General features: G+C 40.3%; 1 protein-coding gene across 16 annotated transcripts in view; it reads left to right on the top strand.

Annotated features, from left to right (window-relative positions):
* SGMS1 (sphingomyelin synthase 1) overlaps positions 1-19,679 on the top strand; it is a 279,503-nt gene that overhangs the window by 237,939 nt on the left and 21,885 nt on the right. For all 16 annotated transcript variants that reach the window (XM_014864351.3, XM_044754914.2, XM_070487761.1 and 13 more), the window contains 2 exons: positions 2,444-3,296; positions 19,293-19,410. In XM_014864351.3, coding sequence (XP_014719837.1) covers positions 2,656-3,296; positions 19,293-19,410 — 759 coding nt within the window. In that variant the 5' untranslated portion in view covers positions 2,444-2,655. The remainder of the gene's footprint in view (positions 1-2,443; positions 3,297-19,292; positions 19,411-19,679) is intronic.

Here is a 19,679-nt window from a genome sequence, read left to right on the forward strand (position 1 = left end):
TTCTGCCAGGACTCCCATCTGGCTTGTGTGTCTTCTTGTCACTCTAGGCAGTACTAGTGATCCATTGAAGCAGCTCTGCAGTGGATTTTAAGTGGTCAGAGATTCACTTTAGTTTCATATTTCTCTCTGGAGAATGCCCACCTTATTCTCCTTGACCATCCAGATTGTTTTAAAGCAGTTTTCAACATCAATGCATTTTTAGTAGGTTTATTCTCCATTAAACCACCTACATGTTGCTAGGTCTAAGGGACATTTCCTGAGATATTGAACAGATATTGTTTGAATACCTTTTGAGCCCTGGGAATGCGAGATACATGAATGCTTAAGATTGTAGCCCTTCCACAATCGCTCCTCAGCTCCTGGGGGAGCCTGGACTGACACTTAACCATAAGAGAGTGTAATAGGGGAGGTGCACAGCACTGTGGATGCTCAGGACTGTGCATGCTCAGAAGAGAGAAGGCCCAGTTCTTCAAGGTCTGGGATACTTTTTAAGCTCTAGCCATTTGACTGAATGTTATTTGGATTGGGAAATTAGGAGTGGACAGATTGTCCATCTTCATTCCAGAGTCAGACTTGGGGATTCGCTAGACATGAATTTGGACTTTGAAATCAGAAGACCTCAGTACTGGTCTTATTTGTCCCAGTGTGTTCCACAGGGAGTTGGTAGGAGTTAGTGGGGAGGAGAAAGGCAGGGAGGAGGACAGCCTTGATGAAGTCAATTTGAGAAATCCTGGCAAACAGTTTCTTTACTTGAGGATTTCCTGGAGATTTTTACATGCTACTGTGTACTGCTGTCCCCAGGAGAGATTACAGTGTGCTGTTCCTAGGCTTGTTTGGATGTATATTTTTTTTAAGCTTAGAGCATTTTATCAGATTATTATTCCACAAAGCAGAGTTAAGGAAACACTACCATCAGTAATTTCTAGCTCTTAAACATACAAATCTGTGCAAGTGTTTTTGCAGTTAACACAACATTCATTTGGAAGAAAAAAAAAGGTTAGCCCACTATTGGACAGAGTGTTTTCATAGTGAGATATAGTGGACAGTAGCCACTGGACATGATAGGAAATTTGAGAAAGGAAAAAAAAGGATATGGATGCCAACAGATCCCTTTTAGTGCTAGGTTAGGTAACATCAACTTTTACGTTTGTTTTCTTAAGTACTGACAACGACCCTGTGAAGGATAGATTTGATTATACCCACATTGCAGATGAAGAAGCTGCAGTTCACCTAGTGAGTTATGCGTGGGAGACACTGAGAATCAGACTATGAACTGTCTTCTGCCAAAAGCCATGTTTAATTAACCACAATGCTTTGTTATAGAGCTAGCTCTTTTATTTCTAACTTTTCTTGTTTTTTAATTTTAAATGATCATTATAAAAGTAATACATGCTTATTAAAAAAGTAGAAAATGTCACTAGGCCCATCATCTAGTGTAATTTCAGTTAATATATGATGTATTTTTTGCAAGTTGTTTTATGCAATGTTACATTCTTTAACTATAGTTTTGGTTAAATATATAGATACATTATTTATACATATATTTGTACGTATGTAAATTTAGAAATACATGTGTAGAATGTACATCCTACAGATGTGTATTTTGGTTATTGCCACATAGCTGGTTAAGTATTTTAATAAATGAATACATTGAACTAGGATTCAGAAACTTGACTGTATGACTCTTCTGTGCAAGCTGCCACTTGACCACGGGCAGGTTCCTTGATCTTTCTGGAACTCAGTTTCCTCGTTTGTATACGAGGGGGTTGAATCAGATCATTGATTTTGAAACCGTGGGATTGGTTCCGTGAAACCCCCAAGGGGCGGGGAGTAGAAACATCAACAGAGCAGGAGGACCCTGGCCCTTCACTCCACCTGTGTTCCAACCAAGCAGCTGCATTTATAATTCTTTTATAGATTTGGGGTCCAAGTACGTTTGGAAAAAGGGATTCATTGGTTTTTTTATGAAAGAGTATAAAATTGTTGGACCAGATCATCTTGCTCAACATTTCTATGATATCTATTAAGTTGCTGTGTGTTATGTACATTTTAAAACATTTCATCACCAGATAGAATGGTAGATTAAGCAAATTTGCCGTATTCTTTCAGATTATCTCAGGAAGCATGGAAGGGCAAAGAGAATCACTGATCTGTACTGAGCAGTGTCCAAAGCACTGTTGAATTATTTCTTGGGAAAGAAACGATTGGAGAGGTTGTAAAACATTTCCCCTTTGACTTTGTCCATTCTCAGGTCCAATTTAATGCTCTTTCACGGAAGACTAACCAGAGAATCAGTGGTCCCTTAAACTACTAATATAAGTTTAAAAACTATGGACATTACCAATAACTGGTTTTCCATTTTCCTTATGCATGTTAAGTTTTTGCATTTTGAAGAGATTGATTCAAAGTCCCAGTATTTTAACTTTTTTTCTTGCCTCCACAGAAGGAAGAATCTTGCTCAAAAATGAGGTGAATGAACGCCCAGGCCCTCAAGAATCCTGGTCAGCTACATGAGGTGTTTAAAAACTGCCCTGACCATCTTGCCACACAAGTCTCTGTCATGAGGCCTGACAGGATGAACATGTTGCAATGGGACAGTGTCCTGCTCTGTAGGAACGGTTGCTGCTGACCTGCCGAGAGCAAGCTGGGGACTGCATGTTGTCTGCCAGTACAATGAAGGAAGTGGTTTATTGGTCACCCAAGAAGGTGGCAGACTGGCTGCTGGAGAATGCTATGCCAGAATACTGTGAGCCTCTGGAACATTTCACAGGCCGGGACTTGATCAACCTAACCCAAGAGGATTTCACAAAACCCCCCTTGTGCCGAGTCTCCTCCGACAACGGTCAGCGGTTATTAGACATGATAGAGACCCTGAAAATGGAGCACCACATGGAAGCACACAAGAACGGCCACGCCAACGGGCACCTCAGCATTGGCACAGACGTCCTCACTCCCGATGGCAGCTTCAGCATCAAGGTCAAACCCAACGGGATGCCAAATGGGTTTAGGAAGGAGATGATAAAGATCCCCATGCCGGAACCGGAGCGCTCCCAGTACCCCATGGAGTGGGGCAAGACTTTTCTGGCCTTTCTTTATGCACTTTCCTGTTTTGTTCTCACCACAGTGATGATCTCGGTCGTCCATGAACGAGTGCCTCCTAAGGAGGTGCAGCCACCACTACCGGACACGTTTTTTGACCATTTTAACCGGGTGCAGTGGGCCTTTTCTATTTGTGAAATTAATGGCATGATCCTTGTAGGACTCTGGCTAATTCAGTGGCTGCTCTTAAAATATAAGTAAGTAAAGCAAAAGCTCTCAGGTTCAATGATTGGGGGGTTTGCACTACAGATGTCTAATACTCATTATTTGGAAATTAAATTTGTCAAGCAGGAGAATCAAAGCATATTATTTCTTTCTTTTTTTTTAACCACATACCCAACTAAAGCTCTGGCAGCTTTAAGAAAATACCTTTTATTGCCTGTTTTGTACAAGATTCGTACAGAACGATGAATGGGATTGTTAGAGATGATGTTCTTCTATTTTCACTTCACAGGAAAGAAAACCCTCAGACACCTTGAGAGAGTCCAGGCTATTGGACCACAGATAGACTACCCAGTCTTGGTGTTATTAATCCATCAAATAAATAGTTGACAGTTGACCTAAGCACCGTGAATGGCTGTATAGGTTTTCCCACACAGGGTCAGACATCTGGAACCTTAGCAATGTGTATTTAAAGAGATAGAATTCAGAACAGCTATTCCAGAGTGGCTTGAGCTGTTGGGAAAATGATACCCTCAGGAAATGACTTTGTTTAGGTAGGTGGAACACAGATGAACCTGCATGGTTTTCCACCTTCTAGAATGTGTGGCACCTAAAGCAATATGTGGCTCTTCCATTCAAGTGTCTTGGCCTTTTAAATAGGCACCTCCTTTTAGTTTCAGATGGATCCAAAGTGGCTTTCATGTCCCAAGCTCTAAACTCAACACAGGCCCCTCAGACAAGCTCTTTGCTTGGGTTGCCTGTAGCAAGCTAAGCATCTATGTTACCCTCCTCATTTGTGTCTGATTTTCCATTAGCAGAACATCTTTATTGCTTCCGTGCATGAGAGTTGGAAATGGGTTTGCTATGGAACTGAGTTTCTCTCTAGTGGACTGTGTTTCATGACCTATAGCATGGTTGAACATTAAGGAAGTCATCTTAAATCCAGAAAACAGAGTGCAGACAGAGAGTTGATACTGAACTTGATCTGAAAGAATTGATGAGTGTTTTCCTGGTATGTTCATAAGGACTGTATTTTTTAACCTGGTGAATTACCTATCTGCAAATGGAAATAAAAGCAGTTCCTGTCTCTTTGCCAGGAAAGGACTATCTTAACCTGTGTAAAGGAAGTTAAGTGGCCAGTGTTTATTTGGGGGCTCTAGAGTTTGGCAATCCTGGAGTTTAAGCTAAATCTGAAATAGAAATGGTGGTCTAGGCTGCATTTGATTTGGTGGAAGGCCTTTTTTTGTTTACTTTAGTTTTAAGAGGCTAAATAGATAGCAGTAGGCTTCAGAAATATGAGATGCTCAGAATTTCTTACTTACATTCATTCGACTGCCAAACTAGTTCTGCTTTTGACCTTTAAACTTTTGACTTCTAAACTTTATTTCCTAAAAGCCCATTAGAGAAAAAAATGCCAGTACTTTTCATTTACAAAGGCGAGGTCAATTAAATTACGTTTCCTGGGTTTTTCCTGATGTTTGTTGTTTGGTTTATGTGAGTTTTTTCATCAAAATTCTTACATGCAAGCAAATCAAGTAATTTACTGTCCCAGAATATAACTTTGTGAAAGTCATACCATGCTTGAGTTCAAATCTTTCACAAAACTGTGACTTTTAAATACTTTTATTCTTGTTCTAAGGAAGTGTCCTAACCATAGGGCTAATTTCTTTAAAGTATATTACTATTCATATTTCTCTCAGCAGGGACCTTTCCTCAAATCTGTTTTGCTTTAAGCTTTCTAATTTCGTGTTTTACTGGTACTTATTGCCAGTACTGTAGTCACTTGTATATTTAATTTATACATCAGTGGATTCACACCTTGGGCAAAATTAACCCCGTGCTGGGACACAGGCAGCCTGGGTCAGCCTCAACTGTTCCCAGACATCCTGGGTGGTGTGAGTGAGTCTCTAGATCTCAGGAGCCTGGTTTTTCTCACAGATAAAATAAGGGCCTCTTAGTCTAGATGATTTCTGTTACTCTACACAACTATGTCTTGATTCTAACGTGATTGAATGGGCCAATTATGTTTGACTATTATTAACTGCAGAGCATTTTTTGTCCAGAATACGTCCAACTCCGGATTCCTTAAAGTCTTCTCTCTGGTTTCCGTGTTGGCAGGATGGGAACATGAGAAAGGGAAGCGAACTGTTGTCATGATAATTGTAAGCATCCCCACCCCTGTCCTTCTACTGGGGTACGTTCTTCCTGTTTTCCCCCCTCCCTCCTTGAGGCCTCTTCTCAGTGTATGTGGCACAGCAGACTTGTAAGGCTTGGGAAGGAAGATGCAGGTTGACACACCAAGCAGTGGTATTGATGGACTACCCTTCCCTACTCTCGTAAAGAAGATGCAGATGTTCTTAGTATCAGAGAGACTCCTTGTTTCTAGTTATTTGCCGTTGCAGTGTAGCAGTTTTATTTACCCAGCATCTTGGGGAAATGGACCCTTCTAGTTCTGGAATATTCTGTTTAACAGAGATTTAACCTCTCCCTCTTTTTGTGTTTGACTCTGCTGAGTCTTGACCCCTCCCCACACCGTCCACCAAGAGGTTTGCCACTTAGGCACGTTTTACACAACTCCTCAGCGTTAAGCGTGTTTGGCCAGTAAACCCAAAGGAGCATTCTACTTTGATTTTAAGAGTCTTGGAGCCCTTTAAACAATTAGCCTCTTCCTTCTTGCTTCTGTATCTTCACTTTTTAGAGGGGAATCAGAGGCTGAAACTAGAGGATGACTTACTGAGAAATGAGATCACTGAAATTTGGCCAATGCGCCCCATCTTCAGCCAGATGTTTGAGGTGCTACATAACCTTGATGCTGAATTGGTGACATTGGGACATTTGGTTCTATCCTTACGTGATATACAATTGTCCTTTACTGTTAAGCATGAGTTTTGGTTTTTGTCCTTAAATCTTTTCTTTTGCCTCCTTTTATTCTTAACACCTCCCCCTCAGGTCTGTGTGTGTGTATGTTTATACATATATCCACGTGGGATTTCCATGACATTGCAAAGTGGAAAGCAACAATAATGCCTGTCCTTGAGAACTTTTTGATTTTTAAAACTGTAAATAATGTTGTCTCCCCATTTAGAATTGGACTGTGAAGCCACTGACTAGGAAAAATTCCTGAGAAATCTCTGCATTTGTGTCAGACTTCACTGCAAAACAGGTATCCCTTGTTTTCAGAAAGCATGATAAAGAATATGTTAAACTTAGGGATTTGGTACGGACTTCTTATGCATGGCTGAATCATGGCTAACACGGTGGCACCTATGTGTGGTACGTGTGGCTCAGCTCTGTTAGGACACTGTAAACACCTGGCGAAGAAGAGGCCAAGGAGCAGGATTGTAGAACTTCCAGGTCGAGGGTTGTCTAGCCACCAGAGAAATCCTTATGACTTAGTATTGTGATGATAGGTACCTCAAATTCAGCTTGTCTAAACTCAGATTTATCATCTTTTTCTTCCAACTTCTTCCTCCTGTGTGGGTGGTGGAATTTCCTAGAAACCTAGAACTCCTCAGTTCCTTTTATATAAATAGTCACTAAGTTCTGTCAATTCTAATTTCAGATTCATTACCTCTTTCCGGTCCTACTTAGCGATGTGCTCAGATGCACCTTAGTGGGGGCTCAGATGGAAGCCCAGTTCCTTAGCATGAAGCTCAGGGTTCTTCCTAATCAAGACCCAACGTGTCCTACCTCATCTCTAGCTGCTCCACTCCACAGTTTGCCTCAAACACTTCAAGTTTATGTCACATTCCATTCTATTCCTTATGTATGTGTCTCCTTCACTGCTGGATTTTAAGTTCCTCCAGGGAAAAGACTAGATCCTATTCATCATTCATCCTTATATCCCACTGCTTGGTAGAGAGTCTGGCACCTAGCAAGTGCTCACTTAAAATTCATTCATTTATTCAGCTTGTATTTACTGAGCACCCTTCCATGTGCCAGGCTTGGTTGTAGACCCTGGGGTGCTGCAGTGAGCAGAGGCCCCCGACGCTCTCGGGGAGCTTGTTTTCTGGCCAGGGTAAAGCAGTCAGCGAACAAAGAAATGTATAATACCAGGTAGTGATGAGGGAACCGGAGAAAAATAAAGCAGTACCTCTAAAGGATTAGAAAGTGTTGGGTATACTGGGGAATGGGTGGTATTTTATACAGGGCGGTGGTTCCAAGTATGGTGATAAGTCATTAGAGGAGAAGGATATGGACAGATTTGTATTTTAAAAGAATCACTCTGGCTGCCGTCTAGAGATAGGGAAGCAACAGTGGAAGTGGGGACTGGTTATGATGCCATTATAGGAGTCCAGGTGGGAGACAGTCACAACTTAGACTCAGTCACGTTTGGCCAGTGAGTTGATTTTGTGCTGGGGTGGTGGGAAGGGACGAGATCTTTCTAGAAGCTATGGCTTCTATTACACTGTAGCCACAGGGCTGGCTTCTGTTTTGGTATCTTCTTCATGCGAGGTTTTTGGGTCTCTCTGTGAATATCTGCATTTTGTAGGAATTTAATGGGGAGATAGAATTTGTCAATTTGGGAGCTCTCACAACTTTGTTTAAATATATTTTATTTCAGAGCAAAGTCAGGTCATGTATATATCCTGATAGATGTTTTCTACTGTGGCTTCTTTTGAATCAGACATTTGCCTAAAAGAAGTGGTACAAATCAGTCGAGGGGGTGGATTATGTAAGGACGAATTAAATAATGCAGGGTATATTGGTCCATTGGTGGGGAAGAGAAATATTTGAAGAAAAACAGGAGCATTGGATAGTTGGGATGTGGGGGAGAGTTGAAAGAGCTTGTGCTAGAGGCCTGAGGTAGAACATTCTGTCATAAACAGCTGCATAGCGTTATAGAGAGGCTGATGGAACGGTCACTGAGTAGCTTCTTTGTAAATTCATTCCGTGCCAAAAGGAAAGGAACTAGAGAAGGGAAGTGGTGTTGGCAGATCCTGCTTAAGACCTGCAGTGATATTTGTAATCACAACTGTCTCTAGGGGCTTTGTTGATCCGCAGGAAGGAACAGATACAGTTTTCCAGTGTGGCTTTTCTGGGATCACACTCAGTACTGGGATGGATTTTTCGATGTTTGGCAGCAGTGTATATCTTATGTTCAGGGACCACGTCGGAAAAGTCATCTTGTGTATTTTAACCTTTGATAAATGCTCTGGCATTGGGGGCTTTCCTTGTTAGGTGGGCATCTGCCAACATAAGAAAGTGTATCTACAGCATTTCCTCTCTTCCATGAGTGGAATCTAATTTCCAAGGACATGATCCTGGCTGATTGGCAACTGCTCCTGTCAGATGCTAATTTGATTCTTTGGGTTTGTGTTTTATTCAACAGACTAGACTCTCCACTAACATTTATCTTTCATTTTATCCCGCTTTAATTCCATCAGGGTTTCTTTTCACATTACGTTGATTGGATCAGAGTACTTATCTCTTTCCTCTTCTAATCTCCAAGGTAGTTGATGAGCACAGTTATTGTCAACATGTTTTCAATTGTTTTTAAGTCTTTGATGGTTGTGATTAAGTGAAGGTCTTAAAAGCTCTTGATGAGAAGCATTTGATATGAGGCAGGTCTCTCCAGGTTCCTGTTCACTAAAATTTATTTTCCAAGTTCCAGAAGAGCCTTTTCTTAAGGCCGTTTCACTTTGTTCTTTTTTTTTGAAGAAGATCAGCCCTGAGCTAACTGCTGCCAATCCTCTTCTCTTGCCGAGGAAGACCGGCCCCCAGCCAACATCTGTGCCCATCCTCCTCCACCTCATGTGTGGGGCGCCCGCCACAGCACGGCCCGCCAAGCGGTGCCATGTCCGCACCCGGGATCCAAACTGGCGAACCACGGGCCACCGAAGCAGAATGTGTGCACTTCACCGCTGCGCCAGGGGGCCAGGCCCTCACTTTGTTCTAACTTGACCTTATACTGTGGACCGTAAGGCTAGTCTTTAATGGAACTTCAGGACATCTTTACATTTAGTTATGTATCAAGAAATCTTGAAGACTGCGTGTAGGGATGCAGCAGTAAGCAAAACTAAACTGCATAACAGTTATGTTCTGGGGAATTTTTGTTTGTTTTCATAGTAACATCTCAATTTTTGAAAGTGTGTGTTGTCCAGATTCCATCCAAGTATAAAATTCACAAAGACAAAAATTCCCTCGTGTTATTGCAGCTTTTCGGGGCCTCTAGTCCATTATTTAATTGGCTGATAAGCTGTCATATGCCGCTCCGGCAATAAGGCAAGATAGGAGCTCCGGGATGTCTCTTCCCTGCCTTTCTTCTCCCTCTCCATGTAGCTGTGTCTCTTATGTGCTTACTCAAAGTCTGTTCTCTTCTGTTCCTTTTCATCCGTGTTGTCAAAAGTCATTATCACCCTGTTCAAGTGGCAGATTCCAAACCAGCTGACGTTTGAGTAACAAGAATTTTTTTTACATACATTGTGTCATTTGATCGATGAACCCTTAAAATAAGTGGTGTTTTCTCCTCTCTCAGTGAAAATAACTGAGGCTCAGAGAATCTGTTGACTTGCCCAAGATCCCATGTGGTATATTTTGGGGATTCAAGGCTCTTTTGTGTAAATCCCCTGTAGAAATGTCCTGGTATAAAAGGCACCTGTCCTCTGGAAATTTATTTTCTTCACAGATATAGTGGCATAGGTTCCATGTGCATAGGACAGATACAAAGAAAACAGATCAGTTCAGTGTTTGATGATAAGGTTTATGTGTCATATACCATCCGGGACACATGTTCATTTGCCTCAGGGTGGACCTGCCGACCCTCATAGCTGTCGCATCTTGCTGTTCCACTGTAGTTTGTAGAAAATGTACTTAGCTCTTCCCTAGCTGACTCTGTGCTGTAACCTCCTGTGTGTGACGTGGGCCCTGCTTACCACCAGTCTGGGAAATCCCCTTTGCCACCAACTTCAGTCACTATTTTCTACTGAAGACTGACCAGGAGTGCCCAACCTTATTCTTTTTCTTTTTCTTTCTAGCAAGTTTTCTCCTCTCCCTTTGATTCTGACCCCCCGTCATCTGGCTGTAGAGCCTGGGCTGTTACCCTGTTTTCTTTCCTTTCCTAGGGATCTTCCCTGTCTCATTCTCATACACTTTCGACCTCCGAGGCTTTTGCAGGCCTCTCCCTCACTACCTTATACTAGAAGCATTTTTTGGAGTCGGGTAGAACAGTCCCTCGAGGGGTTAGATGATGGATTCTGTCCCAGGCTGTATCTGCTTCATTCTCATGGTAGCTAATTGGTGGTCTCATCTGCTTTCATCTTTCCTAATTTTTACCAGTTTAGGTCTCAAGATCTAAATACTAGCCTAAGCCCTCAGAATTGAAGGAACCTTGGTTCACCTTGTGTAGCTTCCTAAATTCAGTAATCCCAGCTGTTTGGCTTTTAAGTTACTGTAAACATTATAAGGGGGAGAGAGCAAAAAAACCAATACATAGATGCAATAAATTACAGTTTTATGAATTAATTTTTATTTATAGCACTAAAGAAAACTAAGTAATGCATCTTGCTTGTAGGCAGATTAGAAGACAAAGACAAACAAAAAGAGAAAAAAAGTTACTTATCATGTGGCCAGACATAGATAATGCCAATATTTGGGTTCATACCCCTTTTGATGTTTTTCTGTGTGTGCTCATATATATATAATCTATATATATATGTGTGTGTGTGTTTTTAAATGGTATCTTATTTGCCTTCTGTTTTATAACATGCTCAGGGATTATCTCTTTCCCTCTGCCTTTAAAAAACCATCATGAATGTCTGTGTAAGGATTCATGATCTGAGTTAGAAGTCACCACATCTGTCTCTCACTGGCCTGTCAGTATCGTGACAGTGGTAGTTAAGCATTCAGTTATACTGTAAATCTTACTAGTTTAAGATCATCCTATATCTATAGCCACCTACTAACTGAGTGAATTTGATCAAGTAACTTAACCCCTGTAGTAGCGTTGTGTACTCACCTACAAAATGGGGATAATAAGATAGTGTCTATCTCAGCGTTGTGCGTACTGAGTGAGATGATATGTATAAAGTAACTCAGCTGAGTCCGTGGCATCCTGGTTCCCAAGCCTGCCGCACTCCCATACCATCTTAGTAAGTGGCATCTCTGCCCTTCCTGGTTCTCAGGCCAGACATCTTGATTTTGTTGTTGATATTCACTTCCACCCCGTATCTAGTCCGTCTGTGCATCCCACCACTTCTCAACACCTCGATTGCTGCCGTAGGTCTGACCACCACCGCCTCTTACCTGGGGTGTTGCAGGAGCCTCCTACTGATCTCTGTTTCCATTCTTGGCTCTCTTAAGTCGCTTGTCAACTCGGCAGGCAGAATGTGTCACTGTAAGAGGAACTTGATATATGTCACTCTTCTCTCACCTCCTGCAGCTTTAAGGCCATAGTCTTCATGGTGACCAAGGAGGTCCTACCAGACCTGGTGCTATTTCCTCCCGGACCACGTGTCCTCATGCACTCTGCTCTCTGACCTCCTTGCTGGTCTGAAAACACCCACACACCAGCCTCTGTTTGGGGTCTTCTCCCACAGGTATCCTCATGGTTAACCCCCTTGTACATGGGGACACCTTCTCTGACCAACTTAGCCCCAAAGTGTAACCTCCCTTCCCCCAATGACACTCTTAGTTAATTTTGTCCTTGAACACTTACCTCACACGCTCTGTGTCTACTTATTTATCTTGTTTATTGTCTGCCTCCTCCACTAGAATATAAGCACCACAAGGCAGGCTTTTTGTGTGTTCTCTTCACTGCTGCATTCCCTGTGCCCAGAATAATGCCTAGCACATATATATTTGTTATGTGAATAAATAAATAATAATAGCAGCAGCTAACATTTATTGAGTTTTGTACTGTGCTAGTTACTGTGCCTAGAATTCTATAAATGTTGGCCACTGCTGGTAATGTATGTGCTTATTATGTTTTTAGAAACCCTCTGTTAAAATAAGAGTGTGTTACGTTTAAGGATAATCCATTAGCCCAAGAGCAAACTTTAATCGTTCAGTTCCACTAGCTGTGACTGATCAAGCCCCTAAGAATGTGATTTAAGGTGGGTGAGTTTTGATGAAGGGAAGGAATGAGGAAAGATCTGGGTATACATATATGTATTTGCATTATATATGTACATAAGAGTACTTGTTTTGTGTATGCATATATATGCACACACACGTTTATACACACATGTGTACATATATACAAACAAATATACATATATTTTTCCTAATAGCCTGAAATACCAACAAGAAATGTAACTCCTTTTGTTTTGTACATATGTATGTAACTAGTTTCCGGAGGATACTTGATTTTAATTCTTCATAAGTGTCTCAAGTAGATCATATTGATGTTGTCTTTTATATCTTCTAGAGTGACATTTTTTCTTTATGTTACAATCTATGTTTAACCCAAGAAATTGTATATTTTTTTAAGGTGGGTTGAGAGGGACAATTTTATAATGTGATCTGTTCTTTGCAAATCCCCTAACAGTGCGGTTCATTTCCTGAACTTAATCGACTGTTGCATTATGTTCCAGATCTTTACATGGGGCTTAGAAAAAAGCTCTAAGCCACTGCCTCCCTTCCTTTTTTTTTAACTTGACAGTTTTATTAGTGAAAAGAGCAGCTACTTGAAAGCTTAGAGACCAGGGATTTGTTGTGGCTTTCTTATTGACTGTGTGGCCCCAGGCTAGTGCTTTAATTCTTTACACCTTAGTTTTTCCTTCTGTAAAATGGGATAATAATATATGCTAAACAGGAATGTGGTTAAAATAATTAATACCAAAGATGTAAAATCTCTTCGAGTTGGATTTTTAAAGAGGCAAAAAGGCACTGTGCATGTACAGACACAGTTCTGGCCTGGGCACATGAGTATGTCTCATTCTCCTGATTCATAAACTGTGTCTTCTGCCCTGTGTGGATACCCAAGAAATATTAAATGAGTTATAAATCTCCTAGGAGAGCTTATATATTTACTTTTCTCTTTGTTCTGCAGCATTTATTCTTTCCATTTCATTTGTTTTACTAACCTTTCCATGGAATTTTCTTTCCCAAAGTACGGAATTAAGCCCTTGGTTTTCATGATCCACTGTCTGGAGCAGCTGAGACTCCTGTGATGGGTGGAAATCTCATAGAGGGCAGTGAGGAGACAGGAGAGGGAAGGGAGAAAAGGGCAGAGTTCACAGTCCCCAGTCTCCAGGGGTTTACAGTCCCACCTGGATGAATGGACAAGGGTTGTAAATTAAAATAGAAGTGCAGAAAGGATGCAAAGTGAAGGATTAGTGAGCATCAGAGCAGGTTAATTCTGGAAGATATATAAAAGGATTTGAAGGACAGACATTTATGGAAATAAACAGGAAAGGACTATCAGAGGGACTAGAAAGTGAAGCTCTATGGCACAGAACTGTATGGTGTTGCCAGTATTGTGGGTACCATCGTCAGTCCCACTGGGACTAACAAATGAGTTAGGCACACCTTTAAGAGCTTCCTCTAATAGAAGAGATGAGACCCTTTGTTGGTAATGGTGATGCCAGTATCACTATTAAAAACACCATACAATGGAAACAAAGTTCTGAAGTGATTTGGAGGATGAAGTGAGTGCTTGTGCAGAGGTGGTATTTGAGATAAATAGATAGGATTATAGCCAACAGGATAATGGGAGTGGCCAGGGAAAGAGGTTTACCGGCAAAAGCTAGAAACTGGAGTTTTAGGGAACAATGAGTAGCTCCTTTTGCAGAGGACAGTGGGATTCATGTCTCCAAGATAAGACAGATAATGTAGCTTGGGGTCCTGTTGAGGGAGCTATGAGGGCAGTTGGCTCTTCAGTGGCAGTGGTGAGCAGTTGTCACAATCCAGGGAATCCAAAGGTTAGTAGCAAGGAATTAAAAGGAGGAAAACAGATTTAAGAACCTCTTGGGAGTTGGCTTCAACAGAGGATGTTAATAGGAGGTGGGGCTATGAAGAAATTAGAGGCATAAGATAGCACCAGGGAACTTCTTTAGAGCAGGTGGCCTCTCAGAGACCTGAATGGCAAGCAGTGTTCTAGAAGTCCAGGCAAAGGGAATGGCTGACACAAGGCAGGAGGGACTTTGCGTGATGTGTTCAAAGAGTGCCAAGGGCATCGGACTGAAGCTGTAGTCCAGAGAGTGATGGGAAGAGTGGCAGGAGGTGAGGTTGGAGAGGCGGCTGCATCATCTAGGGCTTCATGGGCTTGGTGAAGGATTTGGATTTTATTCAAAATATATTTGGCAACCATTGGAGGGTCTTAAAGAACACATTCTGTTTAACTTTTTCAAAAAAGCAATTCTAGCTGCTCTATGTAGAATAGGTTTTAGGGAAGCTCAAGTGGAATTAGGGACAACAGGTAGAAGATTATTAAGAAGTTCAGGTGAGAAGGAATGTTGGGAAGTGGATGGTATTTCAGAATGACTGTTAAACGTGGGGAGTAGTAAGTAAATCTCACCGGGCACACAGTGTGCAGACAATGATGAAAAGTGACATGTTTAATGGTGGATATCTAGGATTTTTTCAGCACTTCAATAACTAATATAGTTATTAAGTTATTATCAGAATGCGTATTTTGTAGAGTTCTGGGTCAATATGAAATATGACATAAAATGCTAACAGTGAAAAATCGAGTTAAGTAGATTTTGGATTAAGTAACTTAAATGTGATAGGATATTGGCTCATCTATAGGTACACAGCAGTGTAGTCTCAAAATAACATTGGGATTTCTAACACAATTTGAAGCAATTTCCTGAATCTTAGTGTCTTGTGTAATAGATTTATATTTCCACTTAAACTCTCTGAACCACAATTTCCCTATCTGTAAAATAAGGATCATAGCATTGCAGGTTGTTTTAAAAACTAAATGGCACAGAATTTGGCATAGAGGAGAAATTTGGCAAAACCCTAGCTGCTCCTGATAACACCCTAGGAAATAACCTCAATAGTGTTTCTCTTATTCATAAGAAAGAGGCATCCTTTTCCTCCTTTTGTTGACGAGGAAGCTAATTTCCAAGGAAGTTAATTGGGATGGTCCAGGTCAGGAAGTGAGTCCTTGTAGAGCTAGCATCTCTATAAAGACGCGCTCAGGGACGCCTCGTCCATGTTGCACATACAGTCGTCCCCCCTTATTTGCTGTTTTGCTTTCCGCGGTTTCAGTTGCCCTCAGTCAACTGTGGTCTGAAAATGTTAAATGGAAGATTCCAGAAATAAACAACTCATAAGTTTTAAATTGCTGTCGTTCTAAGTAGTGTGATGAAATCTCGTGCTGTCCCACCCAGGACTTGACCCATCCCTTTGTCTAGTGCATCCACTCTGTACACACTCTGTACACACTTAGTCAATGAGCAGCCATCTAGGTTATCAGATCGGCTGTCGAGATCGAAGTGCTTGTGTTCAGGTAATCCTTATTTTACTTAATAATGGCCACAAAGCACAAGAGTAGTGATGGTAATTCGGATATGCCAAAGAGAAGCCGGAAAGTGCTCTCTTTAAGTGAAAAAGTGAAAATTCTTGATTTAATAAGGTAAAAAAAAAACCATATGCTGAGGTTGCTAAGGTCTACAGTGACTTTTATTGCAGTATATTGTTATAATTGTTCTATTTTATTATTATTATTGTTAATCTCTTACTGTGCCGAATTTATAAATTAAACTTTATCATAGGTATGTGTAGGAAAAAACATGATGTGTAGAGAGAGAGAGTTCACTACTGTCCAAGGTTTCAGGCACCCACTGGGGGTCTTGGAATGTATCCCCTGCAGATAAAGGGGGACTGTTCAGGGACCTGAATCTTCACTGGCCTCCGTGATTGCTCCAGAGATGTGGGCCCGCCTGATTCTGTGTTACCGTCACGTGTGCTCTCCCACTCGTTTATTGCCTCCGAGTTTTGGATTGTTGCTTGGTTCTGCTATGTTCCATCATCTGTTTGTTTCTAAAAGCCAATAGCTTCCACAAAGAGCCTGCAGGCCAGTTCTGAGCGCTGAATGAATTGTGTATGTCTTCTAGCTATGGATTAGTTGAAAAAGATAACCAAAGAACTTTCCAGTGTTTTAATTCTACTTTCTAGTATATTAATTTCTTTCACCATCATTCCTTTAGAATTTTAGACCATTGTACCAAATACCAAAAACAATGTAGTGCTCCTATTTTAAGCCTAATTTGGTAATATTTAATCAGGTTCTGAGCACTTTTTCCTTTTTAAATACCATTGTTAAAGAGTTTAATAAAGTCATCTGCACTAGACATAACATGCTATTCTAACAAATATTAATAATTATAAAATATTAACACTTTCTTCATATTTTCTAATAACCAAATTTAACAAGTATGTCTTCCTTTTCTCTCAGAGAAAGTAGTAATGAGCCAGTTACTTAAATACTTGGGTGAAGAATAGATAACCGTGACCCAAATACAAGTGTCTGTGAAGTGACAGTCATTGCAAAGTGTGAACAGATGAGAAAAAGGCCTCTTTCCAACATGCAAGGAGAGATCTATCCCATAGGAGAAGAGCACCATTGTGCTTTTGAGAATTACAACCTGTATCTTGTTCTTGGCATTAGCTGAATCTCTAGTAGTATCTCATTAACGTTTCTTCTGTGGCTTTTTTGTTGCATTGTTACATTTTTAACCATTTTAAGCCTTTTTTTTTTTAAACACATCTTAAACTTTTAAGCCTTTAAGTAAGTAAGAATTCTCATGTGTGAAGTTCTTTGATTAAGGAAATAAATGCTTGAAGTGCATATAATTCTTTGAAACACTTTTATAGCCTGCTTTTTAAAAGTTTATGGTAGGAGATCCTTGTTTAACATTACACATTGAAGATATTGTAAGCTTAATTTCAGAAAGATTAAGTAAATGTCAAAGATCAGAAAATTCTTGTAAACATCCACTTCCAACTTGTCACCTTGTTAACATTGACGAATTCACATGGATACAGTCATTTGCCTTTTTTCCTTCAAGTCAAATAGTAAATGTGACTGAATCTTCAATGTTTATTACTTTTAAAATATTTTTTAAAAGATTTGTTTTTTCTCATCCTTTATCATTTTTTCACACACTTCATTCTCAGATAATTATGAAACCCTTTCACTGCTACTCATATGTGACTCAAGTTTGAGATACGGAAATAGTTATTGATGTGTTTGTATGTATGTGTGTGTATGTGTCTTTTGTGTACCATAAAACAATCAGACAAAATGATTTTAAGATAATGTTCTTTACCAAAATCAATTGATAACACTCAATTTCTTTGTTTTTCTTCCTCTAAAGAGATTAACAGAGCTAGACTTAACAATTTTCTCTCTTGGTTGTTTCTCGTATAGTTCAAGCGAAGTTGCAGGTAATTTCTATTTGAGCAGGATGGCTAGAGAGGGCATTTTGTTTTTAAGAAAGATGGCTGTTAACATCTTACAATATAAAATTCACTTTAGTATTTCAAGTATTCTTGGTAAGACATTTATAGGTTGGTATTATTCTCTAGTATTCTCCCTCTTTATATTGTTAACTATATTGTGCTTTCATCATACTTGAAGTTAGAAGCACTCTCCTTTTCTAGAGAGCTTTGTGCTGAATAAATTCTCATCTTTGAAGATGACCTACAGAGCTTTACTAAGAAGAAATAAGATGGCCTCTACAGTAAGCAATTCTGACCTAGTTTCTGAAATCTGGGTAACGAGACATCAGACCCAAACTCTACCCATTCACCCTAAGTAACTTACATGAACTATGCAATTATGAAGGAAATGCTAATATAGTTGCATGGGTTGTTTTTTAATTAGTTTTTAATTAGTTAAGTTAAATTAAATTTCTTCATTCCTCTTGTTAAAACAAAAAATACAAACGATACAAATTCTCTTCCAACTACCGCACTTGATAAGAATATCTATCCTGCGTAAAAATAAAGCTGTACTACACAATTATAAAGTGATCACATGTTCAGTGTTCTCAGAGGAAAGCCTGTCCATGGTTTCTAAATTTTTTTTTTGTACATGTAACTCAGGTTGCCCCAGGCAAGGAAAAACTTGATCTCCCCAAGTTGGGAAAGAGGAGACCCGCAGAGCTGTGATGCTGGCCTGTGGTAGAGCAGGATAGAGGTAGAGAGGGAAAGAACATTCTTGTCCAAGGATACACTGAAGTTTGCACAACTTAATTAAAGTACACATATGTGGAATTTGTTGTTCGGAGAAGCTGTCAAACTCAATATACATGTTCACATGTAAATATCAAATAATTTCAGGTTCATTAGAATCACTAATCAACTTGACATGGAAAAGATTTCTATTTCTAATTCTTGCTTGTTTTGTTTTTCATCCGTATAAGCTATACATTCGATGGCTACCATTGTGCATGCGTGGCAGGGATTTTCCATACGTTATTTCTACATGTTATTAGCCCTGCTTTCCATATTAGGAAACTGAGACTGAGAGATGTCAGTAGCCTATCCCGCAGCCACATAGTTAGTAAGCAGAGAGGGAGATGCGAGTCAGATGCTGTCATTCAGACAGGTCTTTTTCTTGGCATTGTGCTTCCTCAGAGATGAACTCAGAGAATCAGTTTCTGGGATGTACAAGTAAAATTGTTTAATGTTGTTGGCTCGTTAAGTGTCAGAAAAGTTCTGAATTCTCATTTTAATGTCATTTTAATTTTCTGAACGTCTTCCTTTTTATGACAGAAAAGACACTCTCTAAATGTTTAACCACAGGTACTGAGTGGGCCCTGACCAATCAGAACGGGACCCACTTGTACATCAGTTGAATGTCAACTCAGGTTTAAGGTCTAACGAAGCCTAATTAATAGCAATGTAGAGCATTTTAAACTCTTTTGGCTAGTTAATACTAAAAAAAAGAAAAAGCTCACAGCCTCATTCTCAAAATCCTCACCTTAAACTGCTATTTGCGACAGTTATTCTGATTTCAAACTCTCAAGTAGTTTTGGGGGTTGGTTGGTTGGTTGGGTCATTAAAAAACTTCAAGTAAATGAACCTGTGGGATTGCATGACTGAGTGTCTGCCCTGTTTTTCCCTTTTTCTAGGTCTATTATTAGCAGAAGATTTTTCTGCATAGTTGGCACGCTGTACCTGTATCGGTGTATTACAATGTATGTAACTACACTCCCAGTACCTGGTATGCATTTCAACTGCTCTCCGAAGGTAAACCATTCCTCACTGTCGTTTCCCTTTTTGTTCGTTTCTCCTCTTGCCCAGGGGTCCTTTGACTAAAGCCAAAGGTGGAAATTTCTTCAGAATATAGTCAAGTCCCTTTACCCTCTTCTGGGAATGTTACTAAGCAGTATGGCGAGGTGGCCCCACCCTTGTCAGAATTTCCAGGCCTTGCCAGTGCTTCCCAGCTAGGGAGATATGTGGTCTAGTTAGTGTGCTGGAAGCAGTTAAGCTTTGTGTGTGGGTGTAGCTCTTTGGTT

The sequence above is a fragment of the Equus asinus genome, chromosome 2 (assembly GCF_041296235.1).
Source record: "Equus asinus isolate D_3611 breed Donkey chromosome 2, EquAss-T2T_v2, whole genome shotgun sequence".
In the NCBI taxonomy this organism is placed as follows: domain Eukaryota; kingdom Metazoa; phylum Chordata; class Mammalia; order Perissodactyla; family Equidae; genus Equus; species Equus asinus.